Genomic DNA, 25,156 nt, shown 5'->3' on the forward strand with positions numbered 1-25,156 from the left:
CTTAGGAAACTCTCCCACCAGAGCCTCCCCGGCCCCTGTCTTGCCCCCAATGGTGTAAAGACCAGGGGTCTCTGCTATGCCAGGGCGCCCCTCGTGGCCCCATCCACCCCCAGGGCCCCCCACTGAGGGATCCTGGTCCCGCGTGGCCCCACCTGGGTCTCCGACCAGAGATCCATGCAGGTCAGCCTGGCCCTGAGGCCCCACGGGAAAGCTGCCTGGTGGTCGGGGGCCCCCTCCGCCTGAACACCTTCACCCTGAGGTCCTGCTGCCTTCCCGGCCTGCCCTGGGGGCACCCAGACGTCTCTGATGGGGATCAGGGTGGTTGTTCTCTGCCCCCTGCCCCTGAGCTGGGTGGGGCAGGGCCCGCCTGAGCGTCGGCCAGTTCCCTGCGGGTGTTCTCGGGGCAGGGGAGCTGCCCCCACCACCACCCCGGCCCCCCACCTCTGGCTGCCCACACAGGGCACCAGCTGCCCTGTCCGATCCCTCAAAGGGCCTGGCTTTGCCAACGGAGCCCAGGAAGAGGCTCCTGCCCGGCGGCCCAGCAGGGCCCTGACGGGGTGGGGGCTGCCTGGAAACACGGGGCTCCGCCTGCGTCGCCTCCCTGCAGGCAAGATCGATCAGGAGAAGAAGGAGCAAAAGGAGCTTGAGCGCCACATGAAGGACCTGGACAACGACCTGAAGAAGCTCAACGTGCTGATAAGCAAGAATCGGAGCAGCTCCGAGGGGCTGCAGCAGGACAACCTGGTGACGGAGAAGGAGTTCGTGCGCTCGCTGAAGGTAGGGTCCCACGCCCGCTCCAGGCCCCGGGGCTCCCGCGGGGGTGCAGGGCCCTGGTGTCCCCCGGCTCACCCCACAACCCGCCGCGCCCTGTCCCCGCACAGTCCTCAGAGAGGGAGACTATCGAGATGCAGGAGAGGCTGAGCCAGCTGCAGGAGGAGAAGGTGGCTATGCTGAACAACCTGGTGGAGGCAGAGTGAGTGCCCCCGGCCCCCGGCACCCCGCACCCCGACCCCCCGGCCCTGCATCACTGCCCCTGGGCAGCCCACAGGCGCCCACCGCCCCGCTACACCTGCCCAGGATCTACACCTGCCCAGGAGCGGCTCTGCAACCCACGCGGGGCGGGGAGGGGTGAGGGGGTTCTAGGGAAGAGAAGGGTGCTGGCTACCCGCCCTCACGCACCCAGCTTTGGGGGGTGCGGGGAAAATGGAGTGCCTTTCTTTTGGGATAACGTTTTTTAAAATGATTTTATCTTTATGATGGCTGTCTGTGAGAGGCACCCACCCGCAACCGCAAGCGTCCTAACCCCTAACAACGTGTGCAAAGCGAGACGGAGAAAATCACACCTAATTCCAACTCCCTCCCTTTATGGGGAAACCACTGTGCAAACATCTTTCCCATCTGCTTGCTTTTAAAACAACAAGGGGGCTGTTCTATGTGCTGCCCTTTGAGGCAGTTTTTTGTAATCATGAGAGACACAGAGCGAGGCAGAGACCCAGGCAGAGCGCGAAGCAGGCTCCATGCAGGGAGCCCGACGTGGGACTCGATCCCAGGACCCCAGGGTCACGCCCTGGGCTGAAGGCGGCGCTAAACCGCTGATCCACCCGGGCTGCCCCAGCTTTTTCTTCCTTGTGGAAACTTCTATCACGTGCATGTGGTTTTCTCATGATTCCTGATGTCACCTGCTGTGTCCTCTGCCTCTCTTCTTATGCCCATGGCTTGCCGGCGTCACCGGCTGGCAACCCTCTCTGTAAAGAGCCAGATGGGCCATGCTTTCAGCTTTCGGAGCCGCACAGCCTGGCCGAGGCCATGTAGGTCAGGTGTCACAGCTCGTGAGCCCACATGGACGACACAGAGGCAGACAGGTGTGGCTGGGCACCAGCAAAACTTGACCTGCGGATGGGGGAATTTGAATTTTACATTTTTTTTTCCATACTCAGTCTTTGAAATCTGTGTGTCATGTCCTTATGGCACACCACGATTCGGATTCAGCCGCGTTCAAGCGCTCCGTAGCCACATATGGGCACCAGGGCACCGTACCCCGTGGGACAGGAGAGGCCAGCACTGCTGGCAGCTGGTCTGGCTGTGACAGTGTCTGTGGGTCCACATTCCTCCTTCCACTGGGAAGGCAGGGGGGTGCCCATGAGGCCGAGCCCGTGAGCCCCGTCTTCTCCCCAGCGCCTCTCTGGGAGCTGCAGAGGGGAGAGGCCACAGCGGGCTCCCCTTCAGGAGTGCTGGGCGGGCGCTGGGCGGGCTGCCCCAGCCCCTGAGCACTGCAGGGAAGGAGTGTGGCTTCTGGGTCGTGGAGAGGGAGAGGACAGAGAGGTCAACCCCCTCCCCAAGGGGGCCAGCTCCACAGAAAGTCGGGAGGCCTCAGGCCCCACTCTGGTCTGCAGGCAGGCCGGGGCCCTTCGCCCTGGGCAGGGGGTGGGTGGGCGGGAACTTGAGAGGGCACACAGGTCCCAGAACAGGGGAAATTTGGTTCTGTTTGACCGTCAAGCCCTTCACTCGGTGCCAAGTGCAAGACAGAGAGAGAGAGGGAGGGAGAGAGAGAAGGAGAGGGTCCCGGGTACCACCCTCCCTCCACGCACTGTGGGGCTCAATCTGGCACGAGTCCTCAGAGCAGAAGCTCACAGGCCTCAGAAAGAAGCCTCCTGGGACACCAGGGTGGCTCAGTGGTCTGGCACCTGCCTTCAGCCCAGGGCCTGATCCTGGAGACCCAGGATCGAGTCCCGCGTGGGGCTCCCTGTGTGGAGCCTGCTTCTCTCTCTCTCTGCCTCTCTCTATTTCTCATAAATAAATAAAAATAAAAAAAAAAGAAGTTTCCTTAATTTCTCCCCACTCTCCCCCTGTGTCTCCCACCTTTAAAGACACCAGATCATGCTGTGGGAGAAGAAAATCCAGCTGGCCAAAGAGATGCGAGCATCGGTGGACTCCGAGACGGGCCAGACAGAGCTGCGAGCCATGAAGGCGGAGATCCACAGGATGAAGGTGGGGGCGGGGTGGGGGCGGCTCTGGGGCGCCTGGCCTCGCTGGGGGGCTGCTCCCTTGCGCCCGCCCGCCCGGGCTCCATCCACTTGGTTCCTCCCGCACGGAGGCGATTACAGACACCGGGAGACACACACGCAGCCGTGTTTTAACTCTCACCCCGCGCACTCGGTGCACCCCGACGTTTCCGAGGGCTGATGGTGGCGGCCCCCGCCCTCAATCTCACGACCCACTGGCAGAAGGCGCCCCCGCTGCCGAGGGAAAGGGGCCTGGCTCAGTAAAACGCGCTGGAGGACCCCACGCGTCTCTCCCCTGGGAGCCCCGCTTTCTGGAGCTGGAGGCCATCACCTCGGTCAAGGCTGCGGGAGAGCCTCGGGGTGCGGGGCAGCAGCTCGCGGGAGCACACGCGCCTCACTCGGACCAGGGTGCTTTTAATCACAAAAGACTGTCCCCCTGGGTCTGTGGCGCTCAGAGGCACGCTGATCAGGTGCACGTGCTGCTGCTAAGTCCTTCACACGCTCCACCTAATGGACTTTCCAAACCGCAGAAGCCACGTGCCGGCTGCAGCCGGGCAAGCGCCTGCGCACATGGAGCCCCCTTCCCGCCCCTGCTCCTTGCGGTGCTTTCACTTCACAAAAATGGGCTCTGTGCGGATAGCTCAGCAATTTTTAAAAATATTTTATTTATTCACAAGAGACACAGAGAGAGGCAGAGACACAGGCAGAGGGAGAAGCAGGCCCCATGCAGGGAGCCTGACGTGGGACCCGATCCCAGGACCCCGGGATCATGACCCAAGCTGAAGGCAGGTGCTCAACCACTGAGCCACCCAAGTGCCCCAGCAACTTTTTTTTTTTTTTTTTTTAAATACAGACGTTAGCCGAGGCCTTAGCAGTTACAGAAAGTGCTCCAGATACAGCCTAACTTCTAAGATCATTCCCCGGCGGATGAGAACCCAGACTGTCCCGCTTCCCGCCGTTGCCATCACACCCTTCCTGGCTGGGTTTCGTCTGTTTCCTGTACACTAGACTCCCAACAGCGGGACTATGGGTGTGCCTGACCAGAGCCCCGCGGATCACTGTCCCGGGAGGCGCTCGAGGGCGGCCACCGCGTCCTGACAGCCTGGGCCCCTCCGGGTGTTAGCCACCCAGAGGCCTTCATTTTCAAATTGGGGCGTTTGTATTTTCTTTTTAAACATTTTATTTATTTATTCATGAGAGTCACAGAGGGAGAGGCAGAGACACAGGCAGAGGGAGAAGCAGGCTCCTCGTGGGGAGCCCGATGCGGGACTTGATCCCGGGCTCACGCCCGGAGCTGAAGGCAGATGCTCAACCACTGAGCCACCCGGACCCCCCTGAATTGGGGTGTTTAACTGAGCTCGCCCTGGTGGCGTACAGTCCCATGAGCTGTGACAAAAACACAATCACGTAGCCACCACCACCATGGGGCATGCAACATCTCCGTCACCCTCGTGTCTCCTGTGTCCTGCGTCCCAGTCCCCGACTCTCCCAGGACGTCACAGAAGCAGATCCTACAGCACAAAGTATTGTTGAGTGTGGCTTTCCTCACTCACCGGCGGTGTCTCTAAGAAATCGTTGCCCGGCCCAAGGGCACAGATGCTTTTCTCATATGTTTTCTTCTAGAAACTTCATTCTTCCACATTTTCTGTTCCGGGACGTGCCTGTGTGTGTGTGTGTGTGTGTGTGTGTGTGTGTGTGTGTGTGTTGAGCACTTCCTCAATGTCCTATGTCCATTTTCTTACTTCCTAGCAATTTGGGGGAGAAAAGCACATCATGGTTACTAACCCCCACCTTGGACACCTGTCCCCAACGTCCTCCCTCGCCTGCTGCTGGCCCGACGCTCTGTGCAGGGTCTTTCCCCCTCTCACAGGGTTGCCACCGTTCATGCTGTAAGGCGTGTCTGTCTCCCTGTGTGGCTTCTGGGTTTCCCGGATTGCTCAAGACAGTCACCGCCGTCTCAAGTGACACAAATATGTTCCCAAGTCCTCTGCACGTGTTTGCAATCTTTAAAGTCTGAATCCACCCACAATTGACTTTTGGACATGGCATAGAATAGAGGCCCACCCCTGTTCTTGCAGCTGGGGCGTGAGTCGCGCTGGCAGCCCCGGATCATCTGTGCGCGGTCGCCGAGCCACCGCCACGCTGATGACAGCCCTCCTCCCTGTGCCGCCCCCGTCCTGGGCTCCCGGCTCCACTGCCACAATCACGCTGACAAGGGCAGCGCCAGTGCAGAGCCTGTGGCTACGGTGACCCTAGGGCGAGTGGGCTGGGTCTTCCACCACCACCCTTGACCTGGGGGTGCCTGCCTGTTTATCCTTTTATTCGGAGTCAGCTTCGCTGGAGCAGAACTCACACACAGGGATGTACTTATTTTAAACGTCCGGCTGCATGGGTTGAGCTCGGGCCCAGATCTCTGCCACCAGCGCCCGAGAAAGCCCCTGCGTGCCCCTTACACTCCATCTCCCGGACAACCTGGGTCCCACAGACCCTTCACGTCACCATCTCCCAAAACCATGACTGAGGACTCAACGTCAGTGCAGGTGTCCCCGTCCTCCTGGCTACTGTCCCCTTCCTGGCTGCGCGAGGCAGTCCTCGGTCCGTAGCCTCCCTGGCCTCTGGCAGGTCCTGGCTTCTCTGCTGCCCGTGCTTCCTTTACAGGGACCTTCCCTCTTCCTGACTGTGGGTGCTGCCCTCGGCGCGTCCCCCGGCTGCCGCCCTGCTGGTTCAGGGCTCAGCGGAGCTCGTGGAGGCGAGTTCCCCCTCACCGCCCCTCTGCCCTGTGCGCCCAGGTCAGGCATGGACAGCTGCTCAAGCAGCAGGAGAAGATGATCCGGGACATGGAGCTGGCCGTCGCCCGCAGAGAGACCATCTCGATCCAGGCCAAGGAGCAGAGCAAAACGGATAAGAAGCTGCTCACCCGGACAGACTTCCACCACAAGCAGACAGAGCTGCGACGCAAGATCAAGGACATTCACAAGGTGGGGGTGCCGCGCGGGCAGGAGGGAGCATGCTGGGCCGGTCACTCTGTCCTTCCAGCCAGCTTCCCGGGGGTCCTGCTGGCAGCCCGCGGGGTCAGGGCTGCTGTTTCACCAGGCTGAGAAGTGGCCGGGGTGGGGTGGGGGGTGCGGGGGGACGCTGGGGGCGGAAAGAGCCTGGCCCTGGAACAGACAAGCCAGCTGTCTCCCGCTCCCTCTGGGCCTGGGCCCGGGCCCCACGACCAACCCTGTCGGGGTTCTGGGTAAAGACGCAGCAGCTGCCGCTGTGCCCCACAGGGTTTACGGGAAGAGCCACACAGAGCGCCGGGGCGGCTCCGGCCCGGAGATGGCTCCTTCCCGAGTCACAGAAATGGCATCAGGGAAGCACGGCTCAGGTGGGAGTCCCTGTCTGTGACCCCGAGGGGGAGCTGGGGACAAGCAGAGGGGCGCTCAGAGGGCACGCGCCCAAGCCCACGTCCTCGTCCAGCGGGCCGTACCAGCCAGCACGGGCTGTGCACCTGCCCAGGGCCCGCTCCCTCGGCCATCGCCCGCGCTGGCTCAGACTCCCTCGGGCCCCGCTGCCTCGGGCTTGTGCGGGGCCTTCAAGCCCACGTTTCCACCTCCATCGGGTAGAAATAGGAGCAGTAACCCCCTCCCGGGTAGGTGGAGGCTCACTTGAGGCAGAAGCCGGCCTCAGAACCCCACCGGGTTCTAGACAAGCTCTTCTGCTCGAGGCTCAGGCATGTTGCGTGACAGCTCTGTGCCTCGGCATCCTGGCCTGTGAAACGGGTCCTCATCTCACGGATTCGTCCAGAGGACGACCCAGAGACTGTTGGAATAGCCCCTGTGGGTTTAAATCCTGTAGGAGGAGAGATTACTCAAAAATGACAGGCCTGACCCAAGGGCTCATTTTGAAGTTACCCTAGGCAGGAAAACGGCCTTTCCTTGGTCCATTGGTCCATCCTCCCTGCCACACTGGTCACTGGTGATGTTCATTCCTCTCCACCCCCGGGGCTCCCTGGCTGCCACCTATGCCCTACCTTCTCCGACCTCTGCTCCACTCCAGCAATAGGGGGGCTGCATCCAAGTCCTCATGCCACACATTCCCTCATGCACCACGTCTAACCCAAATTCTCCTGTGTGCCCAGCTAGACCTTGAGAGTCTCTCAGTCACCTCCACATTTATCCACTGGACCCCAGCAGCTGCATCCCCCCACCCCCGGATGCCCAACCTCACTGTAAGGAGCCAGGCCTCCTCCACCCCCACCCCCAGGACTCCTCAATCCTTGAGGCCTTAGCTCCCACCCCAGGTGTCTACTGCTCCTGCTCTTGGCATGCAGCAGCCCAGCTGCCCCTGGTCCCTGTGCCCTCAAAGACCTGCTTCAAGAGGGGGACCCTTATGTCTCTCCTCCAGCCATACCTGCCCATGGGGAACAGTGTGCAGAGTGGGCTTACCTGGGCCCTGGGCGTCTCACTGGGACTCAGCCCTCCAGGCCCTGGATCCCGAGGGGGTGGGGACTTCCTCCCCGGATGGTATCCTTCTGGCCCAACTCTGTCCACTGAGTCACCAGGAGGCAGGGCCCCAGGACAGTCCTGTCTATCTCCTAGGCCACCGAGGAATGCACCAAAGTCATCTCAGAACTGGAAGAAACTCAAAAACATGTGAGCAGCTCCCTCATGGAGAAGCAGGAGCAGCTATCAATGATGCAGTCCAGCACGGACGAGCTGGAGGCCGACCTGGACCGGCTCCTGGCCCTCAAGCAACAGGTAGGCCAGTCCCCCGAGACCCCAGGGCCACAAGAACCCACCCGCAGCCGCAGCGGCGCATCCTCGGGTGAGGCCTCCTCCTGGCCCAGCTAAGCGCGGGGATCGCAGCGCCGCCCATCGCCCTGTGATCACCTGCTCACCTCGTATTCCCTAATAATGATGTCGCACATCTTCTGTGGCCCAGGTGCTCCCCTGGGTGCTGGGGCTACATTCTGGGGACAGAGTTACAGATGACAGATGAAACAAATGAAGAAGATAGCTTGTGTCAGGTGTGGGGAGGGGATGGGGGGTTAAGAAGTGTGGTCTGAGCAAACATTTGAGTCCAGACTTGAAGGCAGCAGGAGAGTGAGCCGGCTGGGTAAAGCAGGGCAGAAGACAGCTCTCAGGGCAGGCCGAGGCCAGGAGGCTGGACCCGAGGGCGGCCCGGCCCCATGCTTGCCAGGGGGCGGCAGTGGGCACGACTTTGGGCTCTTCTCAGGGAGGTGGGAAGACAGTGGAGGGTGTGGGGCTGAGGAGTGGCTCGGGTTTAGCAGGATCACTCTGGCTCTGATGTCGAAGGGTCAAGGTAGACACGAGAGGCCTATTTGAGGTGATGCACGGACCTATGCAGTAGCCACCAGGCTAGTGCAAAGCTGTGCGATTCTGCATGTATCTTCAGCTGCCCCCGTGGGATTTCCTGCTACACTAGATGTGGTGTGAGCAGAAGAGAGGGGTCTGCAGGGTCTGCGGGGTTTGGGCCTGCTCAGGAGAGGGGGGGAGGCAGTGGAGTGGTGACAACTATCTCAGCCAGGAGCAAAGGCAAAGGCCCCACTCACTGCCCGCCAGCCTCTTCTTCACGGTTTGGAGGATGCCGGGACTTCCCCCTTCTCCCCCTGACATTCCCTCTAGTCCTGACTGTGTGGGGCAGTGGGTGTCCAGCTGCCCCTCTGCATAACCTGATGCGGGGCCTCATGTCCCACCCAGAACCTCTTGGAGCTGGTGGCCCGGCAGACTCGCCTCAAGCACCTCCAGGCTGTGAAGGACGGGAGGTACGTGTTCCTGTTCCGCTCCAAGCAGTCGCTGCTGGCCGAGCACAGGCGCCTGGACAACCGGATGGCCACCATCAGCACCATCCTGGACCAAGTGAAGGACGAGTACCCCCAGTTCCAGGAGGCCCTGCTCAAGGTCAGGGAGGCCATCGCCAGGAAGCTGCAGCCGTCTGGGCCCCCCTAGAGAGCAGCCTGCCCCCACCCCGCACCCGGAGCCCAGCATGCCGTGTGCCAAGGACGGGGCACGTTTGCATCACTGAAAGCCTCTTGCACCCCTGTTGGAGGGGCAGGTAGGCCAGCGCTGCAGATCCAGATCCTCCCAGCCCCCAGCGTTTCCAGTGGCCTTTCGGGGAGTCTTGCACCCCACGCAGGCCCACCCGGGTCGGGGGGGGGCGCCCACCTCCACCCTTGGGAATGACCAGAGGGGCCCGCGGTGCCTCCTCCGGGTGCGCGGGGTCCAGGCGGAGGGTCAGCTGCAGGTCCCACCCCGGGGTGCAGCGGGAGCGCCCCGCCCCCGCCCCCAGTCCGGGGCACCTGCCGACACCCCCCCCCGCGGCTCCTCCGCGGCCTCCTGGCCTACAAAACAACTTCAAACTCTGAGCATTAAAATAAATCATTTTCTGAATGCGGGAGAAAGGAGTATTTATCGGGGAGCGCGTCAGCACCAGGCCCCGCCCGCCCCGCCCCGCCGCGCAGGTGCTTCCGGCAGGTGCACAGCCCCCCTCCTGCGCTCCGACCCGCCAGCAGGGGGCGCGCGCGGCCCGAGGAGCGCTCCCTCCCACCCCAGGGCGCCTGCGCGGGCGGCCTGTCACGCGGCCTGTCACGCGGCCCGCCCCGCCCCCTCCGGCGCGTGCCCGTCAGCGTGGCCGGGGCCGGGGCGCGTGCGCGGAGGCTGGCGGCGGTGGGGGTCGTCGGGGAAGGAGCCGGGCCGGGCGCGCATGCGCGGAGTCTAGCGGGGTTGGGCGGGGGGGCGGGGGGGCGCGGAGAGGGAGACGGGCCGGGCGCGCGTGCGCAGAGGGGAGCGGGGCCCGGGCCGGGCGCGCGTGCGCGGAGGTGAGCGGTCCCGGGGCCTCGGGGGTCCCGGCGCCTCGGGGGTCCCGGCGCGGGGCGGGGTGGGGCGGTCGCGGCCGCAGCAGCCGTTGGACGCGGCCGATTCTCTGCGACTTTGCTGGTGGAGAAGCCGAGCGCGTCGTGCCGGGTCCGCGGGCGGCGGGCCCCCGGGGACCCCACGGTCACCTCCGCGCCCCGGGGCTGGGGGGGAAACTGAGGCACATCCCGGCGGGGGTGCGGGGTGACCCAGGGGTCAGGAGCCGCCTCCCCGACGGCGGAGTCCCGGGGCCTCCCGGCCTGCAGCCGCTCGACCTCCCGACCTTGGGCTTTTCCCCATTTGTGCACAGCTCTTGCCCTCTGCAGGGTGGAGCCGGGGGGGGGCGGGGCGCTGTCCTGTGGCCCCCCCACCCCCCACCCCCGCGCTGCTGGGCTCCGAGGGGAGGCCGGGCACCGCCCACCTGCTGCCTGCCTCCTCACGATCACAGGTGTGCGTGTCCAGGTGGGGCAGGTGCAGCCAGACCGCACTGAGTCCTCGTCCCAGGCCCCCGCCCTGGGCTCCTGAGACCCCCCAGCCTTGGCAGTCGCGGGGTCTTTCATTCGCTAATAAAGTGGTGGCTGGGCCTGTGCACAGGCTCAGGGCGGGGCCTGGTCCCCTGAAGCGGAGGCAGGAACCCAGGCTAGGAACTGTGGGCCTCCCCACCTGTCCCCCTAACCTCCGGGGAGCGCAGAGGAGCTGCTGATGGGGCATCACCAACGACCGATGATTAATCAGCTGTGCTCGGGTAACGGAACCAGCACCAGTTGAGGTTCTGAGAGCCTGTGAGCTGGTGAACCCTTTTTTAGAGCGGGAGGGAGGGAGGCCCCCCTGGGGAGGGCGTGGAGGCTCCGTGTCCCCCTGCAACCCCACGTCCTCCGGCAGCTCCTGAGCCGGATCCTGTACAATAAATGGGTAACAGTAGGTAAAGCCCTTTCCTGAGTGTGCTGTGAGATGTTGCAGCCGGTTACCCAGTTGGAGGGGGGGCGGGGGGTGGGGGGCAGGGGGCGAGCCCTCGAACCTAGAGCCAGTTATTTGGTCAGGAGTGTGAGTGGCAATGTGGGGCCCGTGACTGGGGTCTGCACCCGCGGGGCTGAGGCCCCCGCTGTGGGGTCTGTTCCGACTGCAGGAACTGTGTCGGGGTTGGAGTGAGTCGTGGGACGCCCAGCTGGTGCCTGGAGATTGGGGCAGTTGGTTGGTGTGAGGGAAGACCCCACCTGTCTGCTCCAGCTGTGAATGATCCACTCGTGCCCGCCGTGGCCAGAATGTCCCAGGGGTCCGGTTTGTGTGTGTGACCGGCTCTGACTCCCTCGGGCCCTCGTGCTAGGGTGTGACGTTTCCCCAGTCCTTGTGTGCGTCTTGGTGGCATGAGGGTGCGAGCGTCCTGCAGGCCTCCCACTGCGCGGAGCTTGCATGCATCGGCTCCGGCTCCCACGACACCAGGGCCGGCCACCTCTGGGAGACCTGGACCCGCGAGCGCCAGCTTTGGTTCAGGTTCCCCCCCCCGCTCCGCTGTGGACCCCATGGCCTCGGGGAACCTTCCTTAGCTACAGGGCTGTCCACCGGCACCTGACTCCCCTGTGCTCAGAGTTGCCGGGGGTGTGACAGCTCCCCCCGCCTTCCCTGGCAACCTCCCCGTTTTCTCTCGAGAGAAAGGACTCCCCTAATTAAATCCTTGCACGTTCAGTCTTGTTGGGATCTTGCTCCCAGCAGCTTTCATCTGAAAATATTTAGAATATACAGAGAAGCACCGAGGAGAACAGGCTTCCCTCCAGGGGAGCCAGGCCAGGTGCTCCACACCTAACCGCAGGGCCGGGGAGGGGCTTCCACCTGCCAGGTCCCGGGCCGTCCCGCCCCTGCGGCCCCCCTCGCCCCATAGCCAGCCCGAGTCTTCCTACCAGGCTGTAGCCACAGGTCAGCAGAAGAGGGCCCGAGGGAGAGGAGGGACAGCAGTGGGTCCCCCAGGGGCCCTTCCACCCGTCTCTGCAGAGCGGGGCTCACTCTCTTGGCGTGTTGTCACTCGCTCATTATACCCGTCGGGCTTCCACGCACGTCTCTCCGTGTCATTCAGTCATCATAGGCTCATTTTAAGTGCATTCCATTCGCGAGCACTCACCGTACAGGGTATTTTGCAACTCCTGCTTCGGGGCTTTCTCTGCTTTCCCTCTTGCCTTCCCTGCCGTCTTCCTAAATGGCGCCCCGAGCCTGTCTGTCCTCGCCTGTCCCGCTCTCTGGGCACACCTCCCGCTGGGCGCCGCCGGGCCAGCCACGGGTCCACATCTGGAAACTGCTGTGAGAGTCCCCGAGGGCCCCCGGCCACCCCATCCCGCCTTCCTTGCTGAGCCCTGCTCTTCTCTCGGCAGGCCTCCAGGACCCAGCCCGCGGCCCGCAGGTGCCACCGACCATGGCCGCGAGGTGGCCTCCCAGCTCCCGGCCCCTGCTGGGGGTCTGCACCCTCGTCTGCCTGGCCACCGCTGCCTTCCTGGGCCACGTCCTGCTCCGTGACTCCTTGGTGGCTCCCCAAGAGCAACGGCGCTTCTCCCAAGGGCCCGAGCAGCTTTATCATGCTCACCAGCAAGGAGCCCGTAACCCAGGCCCCCAGCCCAGCCCAGGGCACCCCGGCAGGCCCCGAGCGGCACCCACACAGTGTGATGTGCCCCCCAACAGCCGCTTCGACTGTGCCCCGGACAAGGCCATCACCCAGCAGCAGTGTGAGGCACGGGGCTGCTGCTACAGGCCCGCGACGCCCTGGCCCCAGCTCCCCCGGATGGGACAGCCCTGGTGCTTCTTCCCACCCAGCTACCCAAGTTACAAGCTGGAGAACCTGACCACCACGGAGACGGGCTACACGGCCGCTCTGACCCGTAGCACCCCAACCTTCTTCCCCAAGGACATTCTGGCCTTACGGTTGGACGTGCTGCTGGAGACGGAGAGCCGGCTCCACTTCACGGTGGGCAGGGGCCGAGAAAATGGGGGCGGGCAGTGGACGAAGATGGAATCTACGGGGTGTGGGTTTAGTGTGCAGATGGGTTTTGTGCCTTCACTGGGAGCCCCGGAGTGAGCGCAACAGCTCTACGCTCAGGGAGCCGTGGTCACTTCTAACCTGGTTAGAAGGTTCTAGAACATGCTCTAGAGGGCAGGGCACCACGGAGGGAGGTTAGGTCTCCCCCAGGAAGTGACATCCCACCTGCAGTCCTACAGGACAGGAGTCAGCGGGCGGAGAGGTGGAGGAAGGAAGGGGGAGCGTTCTGGGCGGCGGGCAGTGCAGTCTGATGATCGTCCGCCCGTGAGGCCGGGACCTCTCGTCCGATTTATTCCTTGCGGATCCCCAGCCCCTGGGACAGCGTCTGGCACGTAGCAGGTGCCCAGGAGAAATCCGAGGACTGGGTGTGCGGAGGCCGAGCCGAGAGGGCCCAAAGCACACGACTCATAATAATTTTAACGAAGTAATTTATGTGTAACGGCCAGGCCTGTGTTTAGGGAGTGATTACTGCGAGGCAGGCACAGCTGAGCTGCGTGCTGTGACCTCTTGGCCACCCTGTGACGGTCATGCTGGGGGGAACAGCGTTGCCAGATTTAGCAAATAAAAATTCAGGATGCCAGTAAATGGGAATTCCAGGAAACCAAGGAACAAGTTTATTTTCTTAGCATGTGTCTCATGCGATATTGGAGATGGCCTGAAAAGAGCTGTTTCTCTGGAATTCAGAGCACCTGGGTGTTCCGTGTCCCACCTGGCGAGCCACACGGGGTGCTCCCCGGCTCTGCACCTGAGGCCATGGAGCCTCCGCTGACCAAAGTGCCCGGGCCCACATGCCGGGCGGGCCCCGTTGGGGTTTGCGTGGGGTCCTGCGCCCAGGAGGGTGAGGGCCTCACGGCTCCCCCGTCTGACTTCCAGATCAAAGATCCCACCAACAGGCGCTATGAGGTGCCCCTGGAGACCCCGCGGGCCCACGGCCGCGCCTTGGCCACACTCTACAGCGTGGAGTTCCAGGAGGAGCCCTTCGGGGTGGTCGTGCGCCGGAAGCTGGACGGCCGGGTGCTGTGAGTGCAGTCCTGGTGCTCTCCCCCTGCCCCCCGCAGGCCTCCTCACCACCCCCCTGCCGGGAGCCTCCCTCAGGTCCCCCGACGACCCCCGAGGAGTGCCGGCTGGGGTGGCATCCTTGGGGGGCGGGGGGACGTTTGGCAACGGCCCCGCTGCGCAGAGCAAGCCAGCCCCCGTGTCACCAGTGCCGGGCCCGAGAAGCCACAGTCGGGTGGGAAGTGGCGCCGCCACCCCGGCCACATCCCCTCATTGCTTAACCTTATTTATGAAGTCCCGCGTGTCACTAAGGCACCTCAGGCATCCTGTTAAGGCCACGCACCCCAGCATCTCAGGAGTATGCGGTGACCGTCCCCACCGCACAGACGGGGAGACTGAGGCAGCTTGAGCCAGGGCCCCGCATCCACACTGTTGGCCACTGTCTGTTTTGCATCCCCCTGGGGCTTGCATCCCCCTGAGACCTTAGGTTTGCCCGAATCGTTGCTGCCATCTGTGCCCCGGGGAGTCTTCCCGCTCCCCCGGAAGCTCGCTGCTGGACCTCCAGCTCCTCCAGCGGTTCTGGGCTGCAGCGGTTGCCCACGGGGTCTCGGGAGGGTCAGGAGGGAGGGAGGGCACCGGCCCGTCGCGCCCTCGCCTCCAGGGGACGCGTCACCCCCACCGCCCGTACCACGCCTCGGGGACTGGAGGCACCAAAGCATCTTGGAAGCCGCTCCTGGACTACTCCCAGGTGGTGGCCGCTGACTCCCAGCGCCCGGCTCGTCCCCTCCCAGAGCGTCCCCTGCCCGGTTGTCGGCGGGGACAAGCACGCTTGCACGGGACGTTCCCTGTGCGCTTGGCCCGCACGGCCCCACGTCCACGCATGCCCCGAACTGGCCAGGCTCCTGCTCATCACAGGGCTGCATTACGGGTTCGGAGATGACCTCGGACCAGCCTTGGTCTTCAGAGAAGTCACCTCCTGGGATGCGGATCTTTCTCTTGTGCCCATTCCTGGCTGAGCCGTGTCGAGCCGCCCCCAGGGCTGACACACTGGGGAGAGGCAGTGAGCGAGGCCAAGTCCAGTGCTAAGAAAGTTCTGGAAACGAGCAGAGCGGATGCAGAGGGCAGGGCTGGCTCTGGAGGGGGGCTACGAAGGCCTCTGGAGGAGGCTGACCTTTGAGCAGAGATCAGAGAGAGATTTTCTGAAGCCTGTAATCAGATTGTGGTCCTGAAAACACAGACGCACGCACAGATACGTCCTGCCTGGGGGCAGGCAGGGTGCCATGACGGGCCTCCCGTGAAATCAGCATTAATCGGTATTTCGTGCCCCATCTGTGGCTCCTGCCGTGCCCTCACCCTGGGCAGCCTCACGGGGCCTTGGCCACCCCTGGGGGGACAGCTCTACGGGCTCTGGCGCAGGACGGGGCCGTGGTCTGGGAGCAGCCTGGCCCTTGGGAGGAGCTTGAGGGCACAGCTCCTAGGACTGAAAAGCACAGCGCCTGCTTGCGGCCACGGCGCATGGGGCAGTCCCCCCGTGGATGCCCACCCGGCGCATCATGGGCATAGCCGGGTAGTGCTCTGGGGGTGCTCCACCCCTGGCTCTGGTCCTGGGGGTCGCCGGGCCTCCAGTGCCCGCTCCTGCCCCAGGGCCAGTGTGTCAGGGAGGTGCCGGGCCACCCCGGCCCTCCTCGGGGTGCCAGCCCAGGGGTCTCTCTGGGAGGGTCCCTCTGGGGGTCATCGGGCCACCACTGCCGATGCAAGGCCGCCTGGGCTCTTCCTGCAGGCTGAACACGACGGTGGCCCCCCTGTTCTTCGCCGACCAGTTTCTGCAGCTGTCCACCTCCCTGCCGTCCCAGTACATCGCTGGCCTTGCCGAGCATCTCGGCTCCCTGATGCTCAGCACCAACTGGACCAGGGTCACCCTCTGGAACCGGGACATCGCCCCCTCGGTAAAGGGGGCAGCACGGAGGGGAGTGGGGGCGCCGTGGGGTGGGGACGCTAATGTGCCGTGTCCACGTGCCCAGCCCAACGTGAACCTGTACGGGTCCCACCCTTTCTACCTGGCGTTGGAGGATGGCGGGTCAGCTCATGGGGTCTTCCTGCTGAACAGCAATGCCATGGGTAAGCAGGGGGGCCGCCACCCCTAACAGCAGCCTGTCCCCCCCACCCCCCCGCCGCCGTGTCCTGCAGCCAGTTCCCCGGAGCCCCCAGGCCAGGGCCTTCCCCGGCTGTGGCCACATCCCCCTCCATGGGGGAGCGTGGGGCTCTGCACACCTGTCCCCACAGGTTGGCGGTAGGGGCCTGGGGCCGTGGGCAGGGCGTCGGGCCTTGTTACCCTCCCAAGAAATGAGTCCAGTGGGCGGTGCCCTTGAGGGACACTCTGGGGGCCCACTCTGAGCAGAGCCGGGGGGCGGGGGGACGTCCTGGGGTCTGGCTGCTTAGCCTTCTCCTGTTCTTCTCCAGGCTCTTCGGGGAGTCAGGGTGACTGTCCCCAGGCCTGAGCAGCCTGCTGCTGGCCTCCCTGGGTGGGACGTGGCTCTTGTTCAGGACGCCGAGGGGCCGGGGGGACACGCGGGGATCTGTTCTGAGCCCAGGGCTGCTCCCCGCAGACGTGGTCCTGCAGCCGAGCCCGGCCCTCAGCTGGAGGTCGACAGGCGGGATCCTGGACGTGTACGTCTTCCTGGGCCCGGAGCCCAAGAGCGTGGTACAGCAGTACCTGGAAGTCGTGGGTAGGCCTGCTCCCCGGCCTGCGCCGCCCCGTCTGCTCCGCGGCCCCGTGCTGCCCCCCTGCTCACGCAGTGTGCTCGGCTGCAGGCTCCCCGTTCATGCCACCCTACTGGGGCCTGGGCTTCCACCTGTGCCGCTGGGGATACTCGTCCACAGCCATCACCCGCCAGGTGGTAGAGAACATGACCCGGGCCCACTTCCCCCTGGTGAGTGCTGGGAGGGCCTGCGGGGCGGGGGGTGGGGGGACGCGCCCCCCTGGCCGGCTGCAGGGGTCCCCGTGCCGTGGCTGCAGGACACGCAGTGGAACGACCTGGATTACATGGACGCCAGGAGGGACTTCACTTTCAACAAAGACGGCTTCAGGGACTTCCCGGCCATGGTGCAGGAGCTCCACCGGGGCGGCCGGCGGTACGTGATGATCGTGGTGAGTGCCCCCCGTCTCAGGCCCGCTGAACTCACCGGCTGGTTCCCGGGGGTCCCTGCCGGTGAGGGGATATCAGACTTACGGACAGGGCCCTGCCGTCCAGTGATGTCCAGCCCAAGGGTCCCTGGAAACGCGCGTCGCTCAGGATCCACTCGGTTGTAGGTCACGTGGACGGCTTAAAGCAGGGGGGCTGCCCTCCGCTGCCATCCCCCAGTGCTGGAGGGGCCGGGCAGCCGGAGCCAGGGGGGCCTCAGCCGGTTCCCCATCCCGGGAAGGAGGGCAGGGCTCAGGGCAGGGCTTTGGGGCATTTGCTTGTCCTCCCTCAGGACCCGGCCATCAGCAGCTCCAGCCCCCCTGGCAGCTACCGACCCTATGACGAGGGTCTGCGGAGAAAGGTTTTCATCACCAATGAGACGGGGCAGCCGCTGATTGGGAAGGTAGGGGGGTTTCTGGGGGCCTGGGGTGAGAAAGCAGGTGTCCCCAGCCGGGGCAGGTAGGGCAGGGCACAGGACACTCCTCAGGAAGGGGACGGCATTCAGGAAATCCTCACCTGTCCGTGGGACAGTGTGTGTGGGGGTCACAGCTGGAGGTGACGGGGGCTCCTGACATGGATGCCACTGCAAATCCTTCCATGGGGTGGGGGGGGCTCTGGGTGAGGGTCTCGTTGTCCCCCAGGTCCCCGAGGTGGGGTTCCCAGACTCTCCCAGGGGGCACCCAGCAGAGTCCCCAACTTCCCGTCCAGGGTGTGCCCACAACCAAGGGGCAGGGGGTCCCAGCCAGGGGCGGGGAGGTTGCCGGGGGTGTAGGTGTGTGAGACCTGGTTCTGGGGCCTGTGTCCGAAAGCGAGGCCTCAGCTGAGCCCCCGCGGCCCCTACCACCTCCACAGCCCTTCTACCCCCAGGCAGACGAGCGAGGCCGTGGCTCTGGGGGGCCTGGTCTTCCCTCTGGCCTTTCCTCCAGGTGTGGCCCGGGTTCACTGTCTTCCCCGACTTCACCAGCCCCACGGCCCTGGACTGGTGGCAGGACATGGTGTCTGAGTTCCATGCCCAGGTGCCCTTCGACGGCATGTGGATTGTGAGTGTCCCGTGGGCTGTGGATCGGGCCCCAGCCTCCGCCCCGGGCAGGCCGCCCACCACCAGGGCCTCTCTCGCAGGACATGAACGAGCCATCCAACTTCGTGAGGGGCTCGGTGTATGGCTGCCCCGACAATGACCTGGAGAACCCGCCCTACGTGCCCGGTGAGCTCTCCCGCCTGCCCGCACTACCAGCTGCCTGAGGACTGAAGGCTCGGATCAGGGGTTTTCCTTCTCTGGCCTGGGAGATGAGAAGGCATCCTCTGTGAGGAGCTGTTGGGCACAGCCCCCCGGGAAAGGGGAGGGCAACCCCAGGAGGAAGGTCAGGTTGGGGAGACGTCAGCCGGGCGACGCAGACCGGGCACCTGCCGCTGGGCGTGGCCCTTCAGAGGGAAGGTGTTTCGAGGTCAGGGACAGGGACGGGGAGACTTGAAATGGGTCAGGAGCAGGTGTTGGTGAAGTCGGCGGTCGGCAAGGGCAGACACAGCATCCACCTTGTCCCTGTCCCTGGAAAAGTGGACACCCCACGTTCCAGGGGGGCTCTGGGGGCGTGGGGGACACCAGCCGGCCAGCCTCCCCCTCTTCCAGGGGTGGTTGGCGGGACCCTGCGGGCAGCCACCATCTGTGCCTCCAGCCGCCAGCTGCTCTCCACGCACTACAACCTGCACAACCTGTACGGCCTGACGGAAGCCATCGCCTCCCACAGGTGAGGGGCTCTCAGGGCTGCTCCGTGCCCCAGAGGGGGAGCCGGTGGTGACCGCACAGACACCCCAAGGGAGCCTGAAGGGGCACCTGTCCTCCCTGGGGCAGCCTGATGGTTCTGGCGGAGCCCCACCTCCCTCCCTCCTCCCAGCCTCGGCTCCCGGCTCCCCGCTGCACCGCCAGGTGAGGCGCTGGGCCACTCGGGCTCCCGGGCAGCCCCGCCCTGCATCGCTCTGCCCCCCCCTGCTCTGCCCAGGGCCCTCGTGAAGGCTCGGGGGACGCGCCCCTTTGTGATCTCCCGCTCAACCTTCGCTGGCCACGGCCAGTATGCCGGCCACTGGACAGGGGACGTGTGGAGCAGCTGGGAGCAGCTCTCGTACTCTGTACCAGGTGAGAGCACCTACCAGGGCGGCTGCTTGGAGGGGAGCATGGGCCCAGAACCCAGTGCCAGGCTCAGCTCAGCGAGATGCTGCTGACTCACTGGGGTGGGAGGCCGGCAGGTCTTGTGCACCCATGCACCTGTGCAGGTTGGCTCACCTGTGCACCATGCACCTGTGCGGGTCGGCTCACCTGTGCACCCATGCACCTGTGCAGGTGTGCAGGTCAGCTCACCTGTGTGGGTCAGCTCACTTGTGTGGGTTGGCTCACCTGTGTGATTCAGCTCACCTGTGTGGGCTGGCTCACCGGTGCACCTGTGTACCTGTCCGGGTTGGCTCATCTATATGTCTGTGCACCTGTGTGGGTCGGCTCACTTATGGTGCTCTCCTGCTCTGGCGGGCAGTAATGGAGTTTCCCAACATTCCCATCTCCAGTTCACCCCGGCCACTGCCTACAGAGCAGTCAGGTTCTGGCCTCTCCTCTCATCCTGTTCCCCTGGCGACCACATGCTGAGCCCAGCCCGCAGGCGCCGTCCACCCCACCTGATTATGCTCCAGAGCCCTGATGCTGCTGCGCGCCAGGCACAGCGACGGCTTGGGAGCTCTGGGAAGGGGCCGGGGTCACCTCCCAGGGTCACCACACGGCAAAGCCCCAGCGGGAGGCTTCCTGGTAGCAGTGGGGCTGCTGCTGTGTGGGGCACATCTGCAGACCCGGGGGCACGGGGAAGCCCCGCCAGGCAAGCTCTTGGGGGAGCAGCTGTCTCCTCCCAGAGCAGGGCCCAGGCCCCCGCAGGCCAGTCTCCGAGGCCGCTGGAGAGGCCGGTTCCCGCTCTGTGCCCACCCCTCGGGCTCCTGGGCTGTAGTCCTGGCGCACGGCTCTTTAGGTGGCAGAGGTCACGCAGGTCCCAGCCCCCATGGCTCTGGGCTGGGTGGGCTCCTGGCCATCAGCTCCTAGGCCCCGAGGGGCCCCTGAGGAGAGGGAGGGCCCAGCGCAGCCTGGTCCTGCTGAGCAGCGGTGGGTGGGCACTGGCTCGGGGACCTGGGGCCACCTGACCCTCCAGCCACTCGAGCCTGAGCCCCAGCCTGACCCCCCGCCCCCCAGAAATCCTGCTGTTCAACCTGCTGGGGGTGCCGCTGGTCGGGGCCGACGTCTGTGGCTTCCTGGGCAACACGTCAGAGGAGCTGTGCGTGCGCTGGACCCAGCTGGGGGCCTTCTATCCGTTCATGCGGAACCACAACGACCTCAACAGCCTGGTAGGGGCCGGGCAGGGGGCGCGGTCTGCCCTGGGGCCCGGGGGTCCCACCATGGGCGCGGGCGGGCCGGGTGTCCCGGGGAGAGGCGGGGACCTCACGGCCCCAGAGCCGGTGCTCCCCTCCGCCCCCCCTCCAGCCCCAGGAGCCCTACAGGTTCAGCGCGACGGCGCAGGAAGCCATGAGGAAGGCGCTCGCCCTGCGCTACTCGCTGCTGCCCCACCTCTACACGCTCTTCCACCGGGCACACGTGGGGGGCGAGACCGTGGCCCGGCCCCTCTTCCTCGAGTGAGTGCCCTGCGTCGGGGAGCGAGGGCCCACGTCCTGCCCCAGGGGGTGTTCCCCAGGCCGAGGAGCCCATGCAGCCGAGGGAGGCGAGGCTGAGCCCCAGGCCGACCCCCCTTCCCGCCCGTGAGACTGCGGCTCAGGGCTGGGGGCATTCCAGGTACGGGGCACCCGGCTGAAGGAGCCCGGGTACAGACCGGGCCCCCAGCTGGGGAAGCAAGCTGTGAAGCCGTCCCGGGGCTGGCGTAGGGGAGGAAGGACCAACACGGAAACCCAGCGACATCCCCCAAGTAGGACTCAGACACGTGCAAAGGCGCCGTGCGCCCAAGTGCCGTCTCCAGTCAGGGGATCAGAGGAGCCCCGAGTAGTAAAACTTGGTCAGCCATTTGCAGAAATCCCTTTATCCCGTCCTGAGGTGCAAACCTAAGTTCCAGACAGATTACGTACTCAGACATCAAGGATTCAGCTACAGGAAGTTCCGCGGGAACACAGGCCGACGTCCCCCAGCGCGCGGCCAGGAGACGGCTTGCTGAGCCTCAGAAGCAAAAGGCAAAGGGCAGGGGGTTGAGTTTAGGAACAAATACTCCTCTGAACGCAAACAGAACAGCTGGCCTCCCCTCAGCGCGGGATCGGGAAGGCCGATCGATCAGCGCAGACGCCAGCAGCACCACCAGCAGCCAGTGTCCCCGTCACGTGGCGCAGCTGGTCAGTTAGACCAGGGTCACCCTCCAGCAGACGAGCCTCGGGAAGAGAGGGCAGGAACCCGCCACGTCCGACCCGGAGGCCTCTGGCTCCTTGGGCTTCCCTGAGGGCCCCTCGGAGGTCACCAGGTCCACACGCCTGCCCCTCCTGTCTGCAGGTTCCCTGAAGACCCCCACACCTGGACCGTGGACCGCCAGCTCCTGTGGGGGGAGGCTCTGCTCATCACCCCCGTGCTCGAGGCCGGGAAGGTCGAAGTGACTGGCTACTTCCCCGCTGGCACATGGTACGACCTGCAGATGGTGAGTCCTGGAGACCCTAAAACCGGGGAGGATGGTGGGGGACCAGAGGTGTCCCTCCCCCTTGCCATGCGGGCATGGGCCAGATGGCCACCCCAGGGCCTTGGCACTGCCCCGACTCTTCGTGACGTGCTGTCTCCAGGTGCCCGTAGGGGCCTTCGGCAGCCTCCCGCCCCCACCTCCAGCTCCGCTCATGTCCACCATCCACAGCAAGGGGCAGTGGGTGACGCTGCCAGCCCCGCTGGACACCATCAACGTCCACCTCCGGGCTGGGCACATCATCCCCCTGCAGGTACCTGGGCGGAGCCCCCGAACCTATCTGTCCAGCTCTGGGGCTGCCAGGACCCCACACTGTCCCTTCAGGAGAGGGTCCACCCCCAAATCCTCGGGCAGAGAGGACAGTGTCTGAGGGTCGAAGATGAGCAGCGGAGGGGAGGCCTGCAAACCTCTGGGGGCCTCGCATGTCCTCCAGCGTGTCTGCCTTGGCCAGTGTGGTCATCCCAGGCACCCAAGCCTAGCGGCTGTAGGCTGCCGTGTGGATCCTGGTTTCTGCAGCCAGAGAAGTCCCTGCCCGGTGTCCCTCCTGTCCTGATCTGGGACGCCTCTGCTAGGCCTCAGACGGTGACACATGCCACCTGCTTTTCCAGGGCCCTGGCCTCACGACCACAGAGTCCCGAAAGCAGCCCATGGCCCTGGTCGCAGCCCTGGGCACAAACGGGGAAGCCCGAGGGGAGCTGTTCTGGGACGACGGGGAGAGCCTCGGGGTGCTGGAGCGCGGGGCCTACACGGAGGTGGTCTTCCTGGCCAGGAACGTGAGTCCCAGAGCTGCCCGGGGTGGGGGGGGGCTGTGGAGACCCCATCCCCAGCTCAGCCTTGTGAAGGGAGCAGGGCCTGTGGCCAGCCACCCCGACTGGGTCCCCGGGCACCTGGGGCGCCCTGAGGGTGTGCGCGGGGTGTGCTGCCGACGAGGCCGCACCCCGCGGGGCTCCCTGGGCCGCCGGCCGACACCCCTGTTCTGTCTCCACTCGGCCAGGACACCATCGTGAACGAGCTGGTACGTGTGACTAGCGAGGGTGCCGGCCTGCAGCTGAGGAAGGTGACCGTCCTGGGGGTGGCCGCGGGCCCCAGGCAGGTCCTCTGCAACGGCGTCCCTGTTGCCTTCACCTACAACCCTGACACCAAGGCAAGAGCCCACAGAGCCGACGGCCGGAGGGCTCGGGGCGGCTGAGGGGTGCGAGGTGCCGAGGACGCTGGGCCCTGGGGCCAACTGGGCCCGGCCGTCCAGGGGTGGGGATAGAGGGGACCACGGGCCCCCTTGCACCCTGGGCCCTGCCCCTGCCGGCGCCTGCACTGATGACGGTCAGGTTTAAATGGCAGCCCCCGCAGGCAACGCCGGTCCTCCGGGCTCAGCCGGGGAGGAGCGAGCAGAGGCCTCCGGGGCCGGGCCACCCGCGCACCACGCACCCAAGCCCGGGGCCTGTGCCCAGCGCTCCCGGCCTCACCTCTGATGGCCAGCGTTTACCGGTCAATTTTTATTTTTTTTCCCAGACCCTGGACATCCCCGTGTCACTGACGATGGGAGAACAGTTTCTCATCAGCTGGTCTTAACCTGGGGCCGGTGGGGCACTGATCCCTTACGGAGCGAGATGGGCTTCGCCGTGGCCTCAGCACCTGCGCGTTCTTGGTCAGGACGTGGGGGGGCCTCGGGGTCAGGAGCACTTGCCCCTCCAAGCCGTCTCCTGCCGCCGACCTCCCTCCAATACCCAGATCTGCGTGCGCGTCTACCTCCTGGGACCTGGGGCTCTGGGGCTCTAGGGCTCTGGGCCAGCAACGTGCCTGACAGGTTTTCTGCACAGACCCGACGGCAGCGCCCCTGGGGTTGCCTGGTGTGTGCAGTGTTGTTCTGGAAGGTTTACCTCTCCGAAGCCCGTCACTGGAACATGCGTGATGTCGTCCGCCACCAGCTGCCTGTCCGTGATGGCAGACGTGTGCTTGGGATGAGGCTGTCGTACCTGCACCCCGAGCTCACGGCATGGACGGCCAGATGAAAGCCCGATGAGAGCCGGCCCGGGAACTCGGGGGGTTCACGGGACACAAGGAAACACTTGATCTTAAGTGCAATTATCTTTAATAAAAGGGACATTGCAAGCAAGCTGCTGGTCCTTCTGGAGGTGCCCAAGGGCCATGGGACGCTGCCACCCCACCCTCCCCGGGCCCCTGGACGCCGGGGTGGGGCACGCAAGTGGTGCCGTGAGCTCTGACGGCAGCACGCCCCCATGCCACCTTCCAGCGCGCCTCACCCTTCTCTCCGGGACTGGAGAACGTCCCATGGGCCTGGGGTCCGAGGCATGGGGTAGGAGGTGTGCCCCCACGCCCCATCCCAGTCAGCACGGGGCTAACACTCAGCCTGATTCCTCTGAGATGCACCCACGCTGTGCGTCCCCGCTTCACTGCCGAACACGCCCCATCGTGTGGATGTGCCGGTTTGCTCAGTGGGCCTTAGGGCTGGTTTCGATTTCCCACTAGTTTGAATAAAGCTGCGTTGAGCAATCATGGACAGGTCTTCATTTCTCTTGGGCACGCACAGGGTGACAGGGTCAGGTCGTTGGGGGAGCTGTGGGGTGGGTGTGACTAATGTTCTAGAAGCTGCCAAACTGCTCTCCAACGTGCTTGCACTGGGCCACGTTCCAGCGGTGAGTGGCAGGCAGTGCTCCGCACCCTCGCCGCCACCTGGAGCCGTCTGCTCCCCTTCAGCCGTTCTGGCTAGAGTGGCTCTCGAGGTGCCCTGCGTACGTCCCCACGGCTCAACAATGCCGAGCATCTTTTCACGGATTTAGATCTATCACAAATCTCTGGCCTTTTTAACCTGGACTATTGGCCTCTTAGGAAGTCATATTACGTTGTTTATATATCTCATTGCTTCTCCATTGCTACTGTGACAAGTCACCACAAACTCAGCAGCCAAAGCCAGCACAGACTGACTTCGTCATGCCGCTGGTGGCCAGAAGGGTGGCATGGGTCTCACGAGCCTCATCGGGTGGCAGCAGGGCTGCTTCCTTCCCGCGGGCTCTGGGGGAGAATCTGGTTCCTTGCTCACTTCCGTTCCACGGGTTTCTGAGGCCTGTCCCCACCCGCTGTGAGCCAGACGTTGTTCGAGGCTTCTAGAGGCTGCTCTTCCTCTTGGCCATGCGATGGCAGGTTGAGCCCATCAGATCACTCTGCCCGACTAACGCCGGGGACATGACTTTTATTTTTTAATTTTATATTTTTTAAAGATTTTATTTATTCATGATAGACATAGGGAGAGAGAGAGAGGCAGAGACACAGGCAGAGGGAGAAGCAGGCTCCATGCTGGGAGCCCGACGCGGGACTCGATCCGGGACTCCAGGATAGCGCCCTGGGCCAAAGGCAGGCACTGAACTGCTGAGTCACCCAGGGATCCCCCCAT

General features: G+C 64.7%; 2 protein-coding genes across 6 annotated transcripts in view; both read left to right on the forward strand.

Moving 5' to 3' along the window:
- Positions 1-9,366, forward strand: part of CCDC40 (coiled-coil domain 40 molecular ruler complex subunit) — a 40,036-nt gene extending 30,670 nt beyond the window's left edge. Inside the window, exons 15-20 of the mRNA XM_072781892.1 lie at positions 608-777; positions 882-973; positions 2,868-2,988; positions 5,792-5,980; positions 7,586-7,744; positions 8,708-9,366. Of these exons, the coding sequence (XP_072637993.1) occupies positions 608-777; positions 882-973; positions 2,868-2,988; positions 5,792-5,980; positions 7,586-7,744; positions 8,708-8,956 (980 nt within the window). The 3' untranslated portion in view covers positions 8,957-9,366. The remainder of the gene's footprint in view (positions 1-607; positions 778-881; positions 974-2,867; positions 2,989-5,791; positions 5,981-7,585; positions 7,745-8,707) is intronic.
- Positions 9,367-9,772: 406 nt separating this feature from the next.
- On the forward strand, positions 9,773-24,263 carry GAA (alpha glucosidase). Of its 5 annotated transcripts, XM_072781895.1 has the most exons (21): positions 9,878-9,970; positions 10,454-10,604; positions 12,220-12,806; positions 13,752-13,897; positions 15,655-15,820; positions 15,896-15,992; positions 16,481-16,600; positions 16,686-16,804; positions 16,891-17,022; positions 17,349-17,459; positions 17,983-18,096; positions 18,176-18,260; positions 18,684-18,801; positions 19,054-19,187; positions 20,277-20,428; positions 20,565-20,713; positions 21,570-21,711; positions 21,851-22,000; positions 22,356-22,520; positions 22,742-22,891; positions 23,257-24,263. In XM_072781895.1, the coding sequence occupies exons 2-21, from the start codon at positions 10,562-10,564 to the stop codon at positions 23,314-23,316; spliced, it is 2,940 nt and encodes a 979-aa protein (XP_072637996.1). In that variant the 5' UTR covers positions 9,878-9,970; positions 10,454-10,561; the 3' UTR covers positions 23,317-24,263. The 5 variants fall into 5 exon arrangements, 4 of the variants coding, with proteins under 4 accessions (XP_072637997.1, XP_072637996.1, XP_072637998.1 ...); XM_072781896.1 differs by lacking the exons at positions 9,878-9,970; positions 10,454-10,604 and adding an exon at positions 9,773-9,825; XM_072781897.1 differs by lacking the exon at positions 10,454-10,604 and having other exon boundaries at positions 9,953-9,970.
- The last annotated feature ends 893 nt before the right edge of the window (positions 24,264-25,156 follow it).

The sequence above is a fragment of the Canis lupus genome, chromosome 16 (genome assembly GCF_048164855.1).
Source record: "Canis lupus baileyi chromosome 16, mCanLup2.hap1, whole genome shotgun sequence".
Taxonomy (NCBI): domain Eukaryota; kingdom Metazoa; phylum Chordata; class Mammalia; order Carnivora; family Canidae; genus Canis; species Canis lupus.

What these genes read in the sequence shown, in the direction of transcription:
- GAA (XM_072781895.1), top strand. Translation starts at nt 10,562, where the DNA reads ATGGGGCATCACCAACGACCGATGATTAATCAGCTGTGCTCGG. An exon ending in GCTCTCGTACTCTGTACCAG is followed by an intron (nt 19,188 to 20,276) that starts GTGAGAGCACCT and finishes CCCGCCCCCCAG; the next exon opens with AAATCCTGCTGTTCAACCTG. An exon ending in CATGGTACGACCTGCAGATG is followed by an intron (nt 21,712 to 21,850) that starts GTGAGTCCTGGA and finishes TGCTGTCTCCAG; the next exon opens with GTGCCCGTAGGGGCCTTCGG.